General features: G+C 39.9%; 1 protein-coding gene across 4 annotated transcripts in view; it reads right to left on the minus strand.

Annotated features, from left to right (window-relative positions):
• Positions 1-585: 585 nt before the first annotated feature.
• The window catches only part of LMO3 (LIM domain only 3), a 61,134-nt gene continuing 46,520 nt past the window's right edge, over positions 586-15,199 (minus strand). For all 4 annotated transcript variants that reach the window (XM_053943934.1, XM_053943936.1, XM_053943935.1 and 1 more), the window contains 2 exons: positions 13,690-13,815; positions 586-4,983 (listed from right to left, as the gene is read on the minus strand). In XM_053943934.1, the coding sequence (XP_053799909.1) occupies positions 4,878-4,983; positions 13,690-13,815 (232 nt within the window). In that variant the 3' untranslated portion in view covers positions 586-4,877. The remainder of the gene's footprint in view (positions 4,984-13,689; positions 13,816-15,199) is intronic.

Here is a 15,199-nt window from a genome sequence, read left to right on the forward strand (position 1 = left end):
AGTAATTTGTGCTAGATAACTCTCTGAACACACTGATTACGTGAGATATTTTCTGGGGCTTTCATATCAATGACATGCTGAATAGGTGGAAGATGGTATTTGCTTATGTATACTCATTATTAGCAGGTTCAGGATGAATATAAATCAGCAGAAGGGCATTTTAAAAGGTATTAGATACATGCAGCTCTTACTTTAATGCCTTAAACAGATACTCTTCAGCTTTTAATGCCTTAAATAGTATTAAAATCACTTCCTTTATAATACTTCCATCAGCCACAATTGGCAGCTTTTAGAAAGGTGCCTACACAAAGGATTTTTACTGGGAGCATGTTTGTGCTAATGGCCTATTACCTTGCACATATTGTATTTTGGTTTCCTTTTCCAAGGTACTGAGCAGTAAACAGGTTTGGACTGCATCATTGGCCTGAAGTAGGAGGAATGTGTTAAGTGAATATGTAATTGGCTTTTTTTTTTAATCTAAAGTGGCATTTAAAGGAATAAAAACACTGCTCTTATATACAGTACACACTTTGCTTTGTATAGTTTGACTTGTTAAAGCTTTTGCTTTATTGAAACCACAACATCTCCAATGCCATAGGAGTTTTTTATTCATTGAACAACAAATGGCTAAATTGATAATTTAGTCTGACAACAGCAGCACAGTGGAAGCTTTCAGAAAAATCAGCTAAATGTATAAAATTATACCCAGCAATCACTACAGACCTTCATTTTTGACAAGATTTGTTCTAGGTACAGATGACTGTAAACTACCTACTGCTGAGAAAATTATAAGAAGCTGCTGCATATTACGTTGAAAAAAGCCTTTAAAGTACTTTAAAATCTATACAGTCAAAACCTTGCCACAGTCCCTGTTTGTTTCTTTTTCCCAGTCTCCCTTCTCACTGACCACTTTTCAATCTGTCTTCCCCAAGTCATTTTATGTGTAGGCAATTAGGAACATTTGAGGGATTGCTGGATGATTTTCCTTTATTTACATCATGTGAGCAAAAATTGGAACATTTTGGGAGGATAGGAAAAACATGAAAGTGTGCTTTAAAAAAAACCACCAAACAACCCAGAAGATAGAAAAACACAATCATGAAATAGATCAAATTTTAGCCCTGGTCACTGTTTCTGCCAAACACAGGCTGTCTTGATCCATCACCAGTTGTGGCAGATAACAGACACAGCAGGATACAGTTGTCAGAGGAGCTCTTCACAGTTGAAAAATCAAGGTTTGATAAATTTTAGTTTTCCACATGGCTCAAAACCAGCCATCCAAGTAGATTGTAGTAGATTAAAAAAAAATAAATTATTGATATTATTATTTTTGTCTGGCTAAACTTCACGATGTGTACAGATAAAGATGGGAGGCACAAGTGGAAGCATGGCAAATACACTGAGTAAGGGGCTCTATCAGAGTGGTTTGCTGGATGCAGGCAGCATGTTGACACACACAGTGATGGAGAAGGAGAACCAAGGCAGATAACAAAAAGCAACCCAAAGAAATGGTCTAGACCTCTGTCAAAATGATCACTAAAGTGGCCTGGCAGATAATCTCTCTCCAGTACTGACTTATGATGATATACTTTATTGGAGTTGCAAGTGTTTCCATTAAATATTTCATCTCTCAGCCATTATTTTAACAGCCAGGCAAGAAGGAAGTTTGAAATACAGGAAAATGTGTAATTGATCTTTGACCTACAACAAACCTAAATTTATTCTGTATCCTCTACATACAAATTTTAGATATGTATGTGAATAAGACAGATGAGCATAAAGTGCTCAAAGCAATGCCATACCATTGTGCACTGCAAACATATCCATATTTCTTTATCCTTGCATCAATTAAGATTGATGGTGAGACTATTTTTTTTTTTCTCCCTTGCAGGACCACCTTCCTCTTCCACACTTTGAGCCTAGGTCACAAAATGCACATATGAGCCACGTAGCATGTAGTAATGAGCCACTCTTTTCCCATTTCCCTCTCTTCATTTGCTCCATAAAGAGCTGAGCAGTGGCACTTTGTGGGAATGAGAGATTCCTTGAGCTTTTACAGCACTATTAGTGTTCAGCTGCCATCATCCCCAGCCAAGCCTTCCTCAGGCTGAGCTGGTTTTGGTGCTTTCCTGCCTCAGACCTGTGGTTACCTCCTGGGAATTCTGCTCCTCCCAGGTTGTCCTAACGCTGCTCGTGACGTTCACAAGGCTGTTGGTTCTCTTGAAGAGCCAAAAATGCTTTACAAAAGCACTGTATCCATTAGCCCCATTGGACACACGGGGAGAACTGAGGCACAGAGAAGCTGAGTGACTTGCCCAAGCTTACAGGGAGCCAAAGACAGAGCCAAGGAGCTTTCTTTCTTATTTCTGAAGCAGGGATTTCTATCCCTTCTGCAGCCTACTACTGGAAAGCAGAAGAGAGATCTTCCCGATTTCTGATGGAAAGACCCAAGAGGGGCTGGAGGAGAAAATTGAAATTGGGCTCAAAACAACATAATATGATTCTTCCCTTTCTGTCCATCCTGACCTTCATGGAAAGGACAGCTTGTTTATTGCACTGAAGTAGGTCTGAAAGGGCCTAATAGTACCTCTGACACCAACTGCTTCGTTATCCCAAAGACATTAAGGGACTGGGGAAGGGAGTGCAAGAGACACTTGTGCTCAAGGTTAGGAAGGAAGATAGTCCACAAAAGAGGGCTAAATTTAATTTGGAAAACTATGTGGAGCTATTTCTTCTAATTAACAAGAACAGCCTGAGGAGCTGTTGCATTTCTTTCTGGTCCTGTATGAGTCAGAGTCAACTTTTGTGAGCCACGCTTATTTTCAAAAGGGTTCACAGCCAGAAAAAAAAAAAAAAAAAACCAAAAAACCACACTGTAACAACAGTCATTAAAACTAAATATCTATTTCTAAGTCAAGCCACTGTGCAGAGCGCTCTTACCATACACTTAAGGAATTTCCCCACTGCATTACAAAGCTTCTTTGACCATCCCCAGCAAAAACATGCCGAAACTGCAACAGGACAGGAAGAGCAGGGAAGGGCAGCAGTCAACTTGAGCAGAGTCATGGGTTCATACTCGAAATAAAAACAAGAGCTTAGCTTCATAACAACATAGGGTATAGAGGGTTTCATGTTGGCTTTTTTTTTTTCTTCTTCTTCTTAATACTGTTTTGTTGTTTGTTTGTGTGTTTTTAATACAGGCTGTTTTCCCGGTGAGCTAGATTACAGTGGCAAACAGACAAGACATAAATATGCATTGAACAACTTTTTAAACATTCATCCTGCTCTCCTTTGCCAAACACCTGTAAGCTCTGTCAGGGGTGTGAGCACTTAGGGACGTCCTGCTGATGCAATAGCTTCATGGCTTTAAAAGAAGTCCACCTCTCCTAGAAAACGGACTGGTTGCCAACAGGAGCTGTCAGCAGCGATTCCACCTCTGTCAAAAGGATTTTAATTGCCAGTATTGATGGGACAAACCTGTAGGACGTTGGCATGGACAGCAAGGTACCTGTGCACTCGAGTGTGGTAGCTCTCGCTTGCTATTGCTGAGTTTTGTCCCATCCACATCAGCATTTAAATTGCCTTCAGCATTCACCGAGGTGGGTAATTAGCAACCAGTCACTCTCCCAGTGTCAGCTCAGGGTCGTTTCCTCAGTGTAAATAGACCCTCAGAGGGGGCTGTTTACAGTGCCTTCTACTTTCACTTTTTATTTTTTTTTTTCCAGGGTTTGTTGAGGACGCAGCCCCAGAAAACATATTAGGGTTAAGCCCTGATTAAGAAAAAAAAAAAAAAAAAAAAAAAAAAAAAAGGGAAAGAGAGAGAGGGAGATGAGGGAGAAAGAGAGACCCCTCAAATTGTAAGACTTCTTTAAAATGCATATAAAGAAAAATCTTCTCCCTTTCCTCCCCCCTCAAATTAAGGATTTCAGAAAAATAACATCTATATTTTTATATATATATATGTATATATATATATAAAATAAGATACCCAGAGGCACTGGTTTGCATTAGGGCTTAATTTTTCCAGCTAAATTAAAAATCAAATCCAGGCATTTGGAATGCCTAAGGGGCACAAAAGCAGCACCCAAAATCATTAACTTTTGCACCTTTTATAATATAGCTCAAACCAGTCAGATTTGCTTTTCAAAATTTTGTAGTAAAATAAAAGTGCTCTTTGAGGAAAATCCATGCAATTAAACAGCAGATGCTTAACCCCTGAAAAATAGAGGCTTATAAGAGAAGTGCTGATAGACCCTTAACCATAGCATCATTAGCAGCAGGTGCTGCTAGTTATTAGATTTCTAAATAGTTTTAATGTAAACAGTATTCTTAAGCTCTAAGTGTAGCATAATGGTTGGGATTTGCTCTTTAATGCTTTTTACTAGAAAGATACAGCTCATTTAAAATAGCTGGTAGATACAGAAAGCATAAATATACAGTAAGTTTAGACACTGATTGTACTAAATGCAACAATACAAAGAAGCAAACAGGAACACAAATGGTAACACAATAAAACTGTATTACATTTGTGCTTCAAATATTACAATACATTATGTACAATAGTCCAAAATAAACATCTCATGCCAAATGACACAAAAAGAAACAAAAAAAAAAAAAAACCCCAAACAAACTGAAAATCCCAAGAGCAAGCAAAAAGAATCCAGCTGTATATACAGTACCTTTTTAATTAACATTCAACTCTGAACTGGAGCAATTTTCACTACATACAGATGCAGTCCGCCTTTTATTTCACGCAACCATTCTGTCTCCCTATATCTATGCTATTCAGTAGGTTCCTGTGTCATTTCTTATGTACATGTTGAGCAAAAAAGATAAAAGAACGTAGTGCTTTTTATTCTTAATGATGTGGCATCTGATCAGCGAACCTGGGGTGCATAACCTTCTTTCATTAAACCCTCCTCATAGTCTGTCTGGCACAGAATCATGTTGTTCTTCAGGAAAAATTTGTCTCCGACACAAAATCTGAAATTAAAACAATAAAGAGAAAAGAAAAAGAGAGTTTGAGGGTAAATGGTGGGATATAGGCTTGCAGGTGAGGGTTGTAGAGTAAGTGTTGGCTGGACAGCACCCACATGTGCATGTGGGAAAGCCCAGCAGAGGAATTGCCCTGGTGCCACAAGTAATCCTGTGCTTTCAACAAAATCTAGTGCATTCAGGCACTTCTGCTTCCCCAGCCAAAGACCTCATTCAAAGCCCACCGTGGGCTGTGGGAGTCCTGGATCAGGTCACTGGCACACAGCTAAAAACACAATAAATATGCCAGGCTGCTGAGCTGAGTGAAAAGTAAGTGTCCTGCAAACCAGAAGGAAGACAAAGTATAGCAAAGCGTGCAGTAGAAAGCCTGTCTGAGATATCTTGTGTTTCTCTTGTGTCTTAGTAAGAATTTCTTGTTATGTTCCAGTTGGATGTTTTGCTAGATTTGATTTAAGATGGTGATTCTGAGAACTGCTTCTAGCACACACACAACTTTACACTCACTGTAAAGTATATGTAAACCAGAGACACGCAGGCATGCAGAAAAAAAAAAAAAAAAACCTTTTTCCTTTTTTTTTCCTATAGGAGTTGATTACAAATTTAGTTACTCAGCTAACTCCTCTCTCTCTCGTGGTATCAGTGCACCCACCTTGTTACAGTATTGCGTGCATCAGAACGATCTGATTGCTGCAAAACACCACTGAGAGATTTCCTTTGCTTTCCTCTGATGAGCAGGACAATCACAAAATGTTAACGCTCCTGGCTGGCTGGCTTCAAACTTCCAGTAAAGTAGGATTTCCCAGCTAAAAATATATGTGCTTGAATTTAAGAGGGCTCTTCCCTGACACACCCTGCAGTCCTTCTTCCCCTTGACAAAGCCACTCTTCTGGAAGATGCTTAGGGAGAAGTGAATGGGGCCAGTGCAGAAAAAAAGTTTCCCTAGTGACTGCTTTGGCAGGGTTACATGGCTTTGTTTGTAGTGAACTCTCCAGCTATGAAATATATTGGGAGGCACTGCCTGCCTTATTGCAATTAAAATGAAAGAAAGTAACCTAAATGAACCCCCTAACACTGATGTGAATAAACGATACCAGCTTCTAGCAGCTAATTATGGATCTCAGTACATGAAGTATTGTTTAATGTGTAACGGATTATAATGTCCTTTTTTTTAGTATAATTTCCAAATGGTGACATCTTGGACACAATTAGGGTCAGATATAAATGCTTGTGTTGTTTACGGCAGATTTAACAGCACAGTAGCTATGGGAATAGCTGGATATGTATTTAATTGTAACAATTTAACCTTCAAATAGTGGTGCCTGCTGGAGTTGACCCAGTAAAACTCCATAAATGACACAGCTTGACCCACGTGACCCTGATAGTGGCCTGTCTTTATCAGATAGTCAATTTCTAATGATGTTCAAGCAGAAATCTTGGTGAATTGTTACAGATTAAATTGTGTATGGAAAGCAGTCCTTTAATGTTTTGTGAAGTTGGAGGTTTAAATGAGTAGCAGTTGGACTGATTTACATTTGTGAAGATTGGAATGCTAGACAAACAGTGAACCCATTTATTTTCCAACTGGGTAGCTTTGGAAATTTATCCTTATGCTAGCTAAATAGATAGAGGGAAAATAGTGTAATAAAAAAGTGGATTGAAAAGAATTAGCTCTGCTCTTAAAGGAAAATTGGTTTGTTTATTTGTGGACTTTTTTTTTTTTTTTCTGTGGGATTACTGCCTGCTGCTGCTGATGATTGAAAATAGAGATTATGGGAGGATCCTGAAATCTTTATTTATGGTCAACACTCTTTTGCAGAAGTTCCTATTATTCCTATATCCCAATCCTAGTATACTAGGCTACTAACAAGACAAAATGATTTTGAGTAGCTATGTTTAAATGCAGAATTCATGCATAAAAGTTGTTCTTTGGTGTTTTTCTCTAGTTTCCATCTTTTGTATTTTTGTCCATTGACAGCAATGCTGAGAAAAATTCTTTTGTGCGCCTTACAAGATTAGGTAAAAGAGTCGTAACTAGTGCCAACATGTAACGCTTGTTTTTCCCAAAGAAGTCGCATTTAAAATCAACGAAAAACAAAGAAAATCCGCCAGTGCATCAGTGGGAGATGAAACCACCTCTGCACCCAGCAGAAAACACGAAGTCTGAACTGAGAATGTTGTTCAGCTGCCTGCATTCCTTTTGCTCCAGGGTAAGACAGGCCTTAGCAAGCTAATTTTTTTTAAAGCATGTAGTAAATGAAAAAATACACTGCTGAAGTGCAATTCGCTCGCACGGCAATACTTAACACACGTGGCTCCATGCAACATTGTTTGCAGCAAAATCCTGGCTGAAGGATTTTGTTTCTCAGCCCTCAGAGCAGCGACACAGTTTGAGTTAAACTGCACGGGCTGCACGGGAGCATCGGGATGCCTTTCCCAACAAAAAGTGTCAGTGCCTTTTGCTTCAGCAGTGTTGATATGTGGAGCCAGAAGTGCTCTACCTGTGCCTGCGTGGCACGTGGCAGCTTTTTGCATGAGTGGCTTCAAACACACACACAGCTCCACGGATCCCTTGTGTTCCGCGCGCGCAGCTGTCCTGGGGAGAGGCTGCCAGTGGCCTGCCCGTTTGACAGCCTGTGGGCTGGGGTCTGCCCGCGTGGGAAGTCATCCTCTGCATGGTCCCCTGTGCCCTGGGGGAAACCTGCTGCTCCTGATGAACTCCTTAGGGTTCAAATTCTGCGGTTGATTTCATATTAGGCGAGCTCGGTGACAAGCGTATTTGGCTTGCCTGGGCCCCTGGGAGTTCAATGTGTGAACTGTGCACTCATTGGGTGACAAAGAGGTAAGCACCAGGTGAAAAACCTAAAATCCTGGCATGCTGGCTCCCAGGTACAATGGGACAGGGCAAGTAAGATGAAGTATGAGGAATTCTGGCCATCCACACTTTCAACCTTATTTGACTCTTAAAACCAGATTTAGCCTCTCCTGCAGTGAAAGATCTGTAACCACTACAGACTGGGTTTGCACAGGGCAGAATTTAAACCTGGCTCAGCTTTAAAATGGGAGGGCAAATTGAAGCCTAGCCTCCCACTTTTTTTATGGAATTGGCATAGGATGTAAATCAGGGCGCAATTTGGGCACACATATTAAACGGAGTCGAGGAGCATATTAAGATGCCACTGTGTTAGGAGTATATAATTAGGCAAGATTATTACTCTTCTAGCAGGCAGATGGTAGTCTTCAGCCTTCCCTAAAACCCTCACCCAATTTTTTTAATAGGCATGCAAGATGAACAGGAGAGAATATACAATAGGCTGCATTAACATGCCAGATTGGACTGAGCACCATAAATTGATAATAGTACTTTTGACACGACTGTGACATTAGTAGAATGACCATTATAATTAACCTACATCCTAGAACCTCTGTCATATTTTACACTGGCAAAAGGAAGGCCATTTATATTACAAAATGACCTCTGTTATCACCTTGTTTGGAAGGGAAGGTGTGCCTAGACTAATCACAAGAAGAATAAAACTTCTATTTTGAGAAGTAGCTCTTTCATTGTTCAGAACAGATATTTAAGGAGATCTCACTGCTGTCTGTCATCTTTTCTGATGCACAGGACATGTGTCAAGGTACTGAAGACTACTTAAGAAGGCAAGAGAAATGTTGCTGTGAAGGAAGATGGCTTCGTGTGTGCCTCCTCTGGTACTGATCTGCCAGATCTTTGTGCCTCTAGAAAGAAACAAAATCTGGAAGCATTTATTTGATTTCCTGAAGATTAAGACAGTTCAGACTTACCACACCCTCACCTTTCCCCTCTGCTTTTTGCAATCAAGGACTTGGGCTCTGCTTTTCCCCTTTCCTCTCTTTTTAAATGCTGAGCTTCCAGTACAACTCACACTGACGTTCATCTGTGTGCATCACTGAGAGAACAAAGCCACTCTTTTACCCCACAGTTCATCAGTCCACACCTGTGCTTTATTAATTCTGGGGTTCTGTCAAAATGTCCATTTCAAAGGCTGGAAAGTGGGAGCCGTGCCTGAGTTTGTACATTTTCACCAGGATACACAGACACAGAATCCCAGTTCAACTTCAAATGGCAAACCTCAGCTCGGTGTGCTTTTCATGTAGTGTTTTATAAAAAGCAGGTGTGGACAATATGTTAATTTGTATTCTAAATTTTGAGACATACAGCGAAGATAAGCAGTGCTCAGGCCTGCAGAATTTATAAAATGACCACTCATGCAAAAATCTAATATTGGTGTTTGAAATAAGGATGTCCCTGGCATTGTATTCCCCCTCCCCTGCTTGACAGAGAACAAAAGCAGCATTGTGTGGGCATTTTACAGTTTATACTGGAGGTAAGTGTTTACAGCTACATCAGGACAGCAATTTCAATGAGTATGTAACCATTTTTAGCCCAGTTTCTATTAAAATAAAGGCAATTTCAGATAGAAGGGTAGAGCAGGCTATTTAAACACCTCTCAGCGATAGCAGATGGGGGTTTTAAGCCATACTCTGAGCTGACTTCAAACGGCAGGGAGAAAATATCACAGGAGCAGGGAACAAGGCGCTAAAGATGCCGGCAGAGTGAGAGGAAGGACACACAAACTGGGGGGGGAAGTGGGAAAGCCGGAGGCAGGCTGACATCATCGCTGTAGTCAAAAGTGTCAAAAGTGTCAAAGACACAGCTGAGCCCACTTGCAAGATTTTCCACTCCGTTTTGTTAGTCACACACATGCAGCCTGACAAAGTGTGAAAGGCAGTGTCTGTTTGCAAGTTTATTTTTCCAGTGGTTTCCTCCCCCCCCCACCTTGAAATTTTCTGCAGAAATTAGGTATATTGAGGTTACTGTCAACGTGGGGTGAAGGGCTTCTGAGGAAAGTTAAATATGTTTACAGAGAAGAAAGGGGCACACTCTCACACCATTAAGCTGACTGTCACTAAGCTCTGCAGGTACTTAGGCGATGGAAAAACTTCAAATTAGGAGTAAGCTGGACAGAGACATGAGAGATAAGAGGATGCTAAAACCTCTAGGCTAGGAGCAGAGCTTAATATTCACAAAACCTGCTACAGCTTTAAGCATCAGTATCAAGAAAAACGTGGGGGAAATATCTCAGAAACTGCCTGGCTGGAGCAATTAGATCCTGGAGCTGAATAGCTTTATGAGAGGGGAAATAGGAGACAGTGCCTATTTGACACCAGGGGACCAGGCTTAGTGGCTCAGGAGCTCTCTTTCAGGCCTGTGTCCAGTCTGTCTTCCTGGAGTACAGTGTGTGAGACAATGCCTTTTTCTCCTCACTCTGAAAAAGTCACATTCAGGAGGCCAGTAAAGGGACTGGCATGTTATGTTAGTGGAGTTCATGGCCTGAACAAAAGTCCCCTTAAGTGAAGGGAGCCTAATTACCATCCACACCGAGACTTGCACTGGATGGTGAGTGGTAGGTACTCAAAAATAATAAAACAAACAGTCAAGTTGTCCACAAAAGCAGAAAAATCACTGAATTGTGACAAAGAGCATTAGGCAAAAAAAGGGCAAGCATCATCTGGGCCGGGATCAACTGTTTAAAGGGTAGGAATGCGAGAGTCGTGCAATAGCAAGACCAAAGGATGGGCTGCCCCAAGGAGCAGTGAGATGTGTGCCAATATAAATATTACCTAGCTTGGAAAGCAGAAGGAGATGGAAGGAGCAAGGGCCCAGAACACCAGAAAAAAAATTCAGCCTTGGCAAAGAAAAAGCAGTGCAATCTGAAGAAACAATTCTGTGTTCTCATGAACATTGCATGCATTTTGTTAAGAAGAAAACCTGAATGGTAGATGGTAACTGAAAATGAAACATGGAATCAAACACAGAGCACTACATACTCAGCAAAGCTACTGTAGAGAAGGACCCAAAGGTTTTAAATTGTAATGGGGGAAGAAAATGCAAAACTGAGTAATAAGGCTAAACAAGTCCTGCAATAGCTGGTGGGCCTTGACACACCCATTGGTGATTTTTGGATATAATTGACCTGTTTGTGAATAAAAATGTTCTCTTCAAGAAATAAATTACATATTGGTGGAATTAGTGACTGGAGCGAAAGGAAAAAGCAAATCTAAAACCCCACAATAACATTATTTTGGATACAGAGGGAAAGCAGAAACTTAAAACAGTTAAACTGAAGTCTTATAAACACATCCTCACTCAGAATCTGCTGTATGGTTTTGATTAGCTTGAGCAGAGGAAGAAAAAATAATCCTGGAGGACAACAGAAATTATTAATGAAATGGTGAGTGACAAGATTTTTCTGTCACAAAAAGAGAACAAGAAAGGTTTCACAGTAGATCTGAAAACCCCCCAAGCTGCTGATGGGCCAGGTGTCTAACAATGTGGACGTTTATTGTTATTCAGGTAACAAAACCAGAAGATTTGAAGCTGTTATTGAGAGAATGCAGTCAGTGGGATGCTTTGCCATAGGAACCACAGAAGAGCTATGTTGGAGCATCCATGAAATAGGATTTTTTGTAAAAAACAACAAAATTAATTCTTCAGAGGGCCACTAGTCCCAAATTGTGAGGACGAAAGGAACCCTACAAGCAGCCTGCTTTATTAGGCTCCATGAGAGCTGTTGCAATAGAATCAGAATTAGGGTCACTTTTGAGAATTTCTGAAATTCTTTGAAACTCCTGCAACCACTCCCTGTTTTCACTAGATGAACTAGACTGTATTTCAGGTAAATTCATTCTTTTGTTCTCAGTCTAAGACACCTGTAAGACTATTTCAGCAACCCTTTGCCCAAAATACATGCAAAGTAAAAATCAAATAGAAGATTAGATTGAAGTCTGAGGAATAAAAAGGCTGAGAATTATTAAATAACCCAGTTAAGCTCCATTTCAGAAGCATCTAACAGCACTTTTCCGGGGGGATCAGCGGCCCCAGGGAGCACCACGATGTGTGTTAGCTGCAAAGTGAAATTGCACATTAGTTTGCAGTTGTAATGGTAAAAGAGGAATATTAAAAATATTCATAGCAGCTGTGGGTTTTTTATTTTTGGGTGGGGGGAGGGTGGAAATAAAAAGAAAGTTCACTTCCTCAGATCCAAGAGTGCTAACTATGATGAAAATCTTTTGCACTCCGGCTAACAAACATTGTCTGCTTTGCTTGACTGATGAAGATTAGCTGACTTCTTACATTAAAGAAGTTTGTCTTGTACGGGCTGAAGTGACAAGACAATAACTAAGTGCTAATTGTGCATAACCAACACTAAAGATATGCGGCCCCATTATGGCATGTAATAAATGAAGCGAACAACAGAAATATATTAGGGGCTTTAATAATGATACCAGAACCGTGGTTTGGAAAAAAACAGGATGTGAAAGGTTTAGGAAACGAAATCCAGGGTACTGTGTGTGCCTCTTAAATGGGTACTGTGGGAGCCTCTGCCTGCCTTGCTCGGCTTCTCAGTTCTGTGGCGAGACAAAATTGATATAGGACTTTAAATAGCATTAGAACCTATAATTACTTTGCATTATTATATAGTTTAAGCAGTGGTTATTACTTGCCTGGTATTTTAATTTCCCATGCAACATGATGAAAAAGGTCAATTTGGCTTTTTTTAAAGAGCGTAATTGTAGTGTGCTACACTTATTAGCAGCTGTACATTTTATGGTTCTTTAGGGATGTTTGATTTTTAAATGACTACAATGTTAAAAAATAATACACTGTAGGACAAAGTGAGTGAGGAAAGCTTATTTAGAGCTGTGTCTAACTTTGTCATGTTAGACTATCATCTTCCTAATTTTTCACTGCTTCCCTAAAAATGTCTATCTGGCGTTTCTTCCCAGCTGAAGAAAGGAAAAATAATATGAATGCTATAAAACGCTAAAAAGTACCATGTAATAACTGAAAACTAACTGAAAATAATAGGGACATTAAGGAGTGGACATAATTGGCTCTCTCACTTCCTAGACCTCATACAGGTCCCTGGCAAAGCTGCTATCAGCTCTGGTGGAGTCAGAAATGGAGCTCCCGGGGAAATCTCCAGCTACACTCGGAGTGTAGCTGGTATAAACTTGGCTCTATTCACCTCGGAGGAAATCAGATGTTACAATTTTACCATTTTTGACATTCGCTCTCCAACTGTGCCATATGGGTGATGCTTCAGAACGGGGTGTCAGGTTTGGATCCTTGGGATTTTTATAACCTACGGTTTGGATATGGAAATAAAAATAGGACTGTAAGAGGTCCAATGCTGCCACAGAGGAAATGGTGGGAACAACATTTTTTAAATTTAAATGATTACAGTTCTGGCAACAGGAAGAAACAATGTGTACTTTAAAAGGAATACATGTGATAAAAATGAAGAATTAAAGTGAAATTAATGCAATAATGACAAATGGTACTGTTATGCTCTTCTGCAGAAAAGGATCTCAAAGACCTTTATAAATATTAATTAATTAAACCTGACAGACAGCCTTTTGAAGGAGAGGAAGTGACATTATTCTTTTTTATTGATGCGGGATTTGAGACACAAAAAGTTTTCTGGCCAAGGTCATGACAGATGTTCTGTATGAGTCCCAGGAATAGCATCCGGGTCTTGCTCTCCATCTTGGGGTTCTACAACTGGAAAGTGTTTCCTCTTTGGAATGTATGCCCACACCAGTGCTGAGCTAGCTCTTAGCTTATGGAGCAGACCCAAGAAATTCTCTTACCTCTGATTACAAAGCTGGCATGCAAAACAGTCCAGGTGATAAACATTGTCCTTTGCTCTCATCACCATCTCAAAAGCAGGTATGAGCTTACTGCAGGCAGCACAGTTTCCTGTAACGCCAAATAACCTGGAGATGCAGAAAGAAATAGATTCTTGATTCACTTTCTTTTTAATTTTTTTTAAAGATTTATTTTTTCCCCCCACAGTCTGGTCTTTGGCTGACTTCCCAGCACACCTCCTTTTGGAAAGGCTGGCCTTTGGTGCTTCAACTCTGCCCGATTTGCAGCACAAAGACATAGCCTTGCTGAAGAGAGCTTTATGACAGACTCATATTGCACCTATTGTGATGTTACACTTTTTTCCTGCAGGTTATACTGACCTTTCTTGATAAAAGAAACATCTTGTTAAACTAAACAAAGAAACAGTAAACACATTAGGGACGTTACATAACTGTGCAGGCAGAGGTCAAGCTGTTTGCATTAAGTGGGAAGAGTCTTCTTCTTAGATCCTGCCGTGCAGGAGAGAGCCACATAACCTTGGCTTTTGGTGCTGCTTATTACTAAAACACACTTTAGCTAGAAAAGAAATAACACTTGTAAAAGCCAACATTCTTCGCATTTTTGACATCTAGTGCTAAAAGCTTTACCACTATTATTAAAAGAACATTTTATGAACAAGTCATTTAAATCGTCAGAAAGCATTAGCAGTTCAAGCACCTTACAACCCTATACCGTAGTTATTGCTATGATTATGTTATTCAGGTAGCACATTAAAGTAAATGAGGCTGTAAACTATATATAGTCACATCAGGAGTAGAAGTATAAAATACTGTAAGAACAATATGAAATGCTGGTTTTGCCAGACATCTATATAATTTTCTTTTTAAATTCCCTTTGCTGAAGACTTTTCAATACTTTTCAAGTGCGTGTACTGCACACACAAAAAAACAACGCACCAAAAAAAAAATCCCAACCAACATACGTACACATCCTTTTGTGACACAGAAGGATTATAATGAACAAGAAAAAACACGTTAGCTCTACATGGCAGCAATCTTTGAAACTAAGTTTATTTAAACTACTTAATAGTTGTGATGGATTATTAAAAGTAATGCTCTGCTTGTGCATAGCAGTTAATGCTGTTTTTAACTATGAAGCACACCAGATGAAAACGCCACATCTGCCACTTTTCTTTTTTTCCTCAACATCAGGCTGACAGCAGAAAAATATAATGGCTCTCAAGGGAAACACCAAATTAAAAGCAGTTCTAAACTAATGAATTCAAAGGTGCTCTGTAGAAAATTCAGTTTGGTAACATAAAAATGAACACAGTTTTTTAATCACATCCCTCCATTTTACTGAATTTCATGGGTTGCCAACAATCCTACTTAATTCTAAATCCTTTTACCTTCTGCTTCTGCTTAAGGTGTGCTGCCTACAGAATCTGTGCCTGTTTAATTTAGCAGTTGCGACCCTTTTCCTCCTGTCTGAGATGCTGGTTACTGTGATCAC

This window comes from Vidua chalybeata, chromosome 5 (assembly GCF_026979565.1).
Source record: "Vidua chalybeata isolate OUT-0048 chromosome 5, bVidCha1 merged haplotype, whole genome shotgun sequence".
Classification (NCBI taxonomy): Eukaryota; Metazoa; Chordata; class Aves; order Passeriformes; family Viduidae; genus Vidua; species Vidua chalybeata.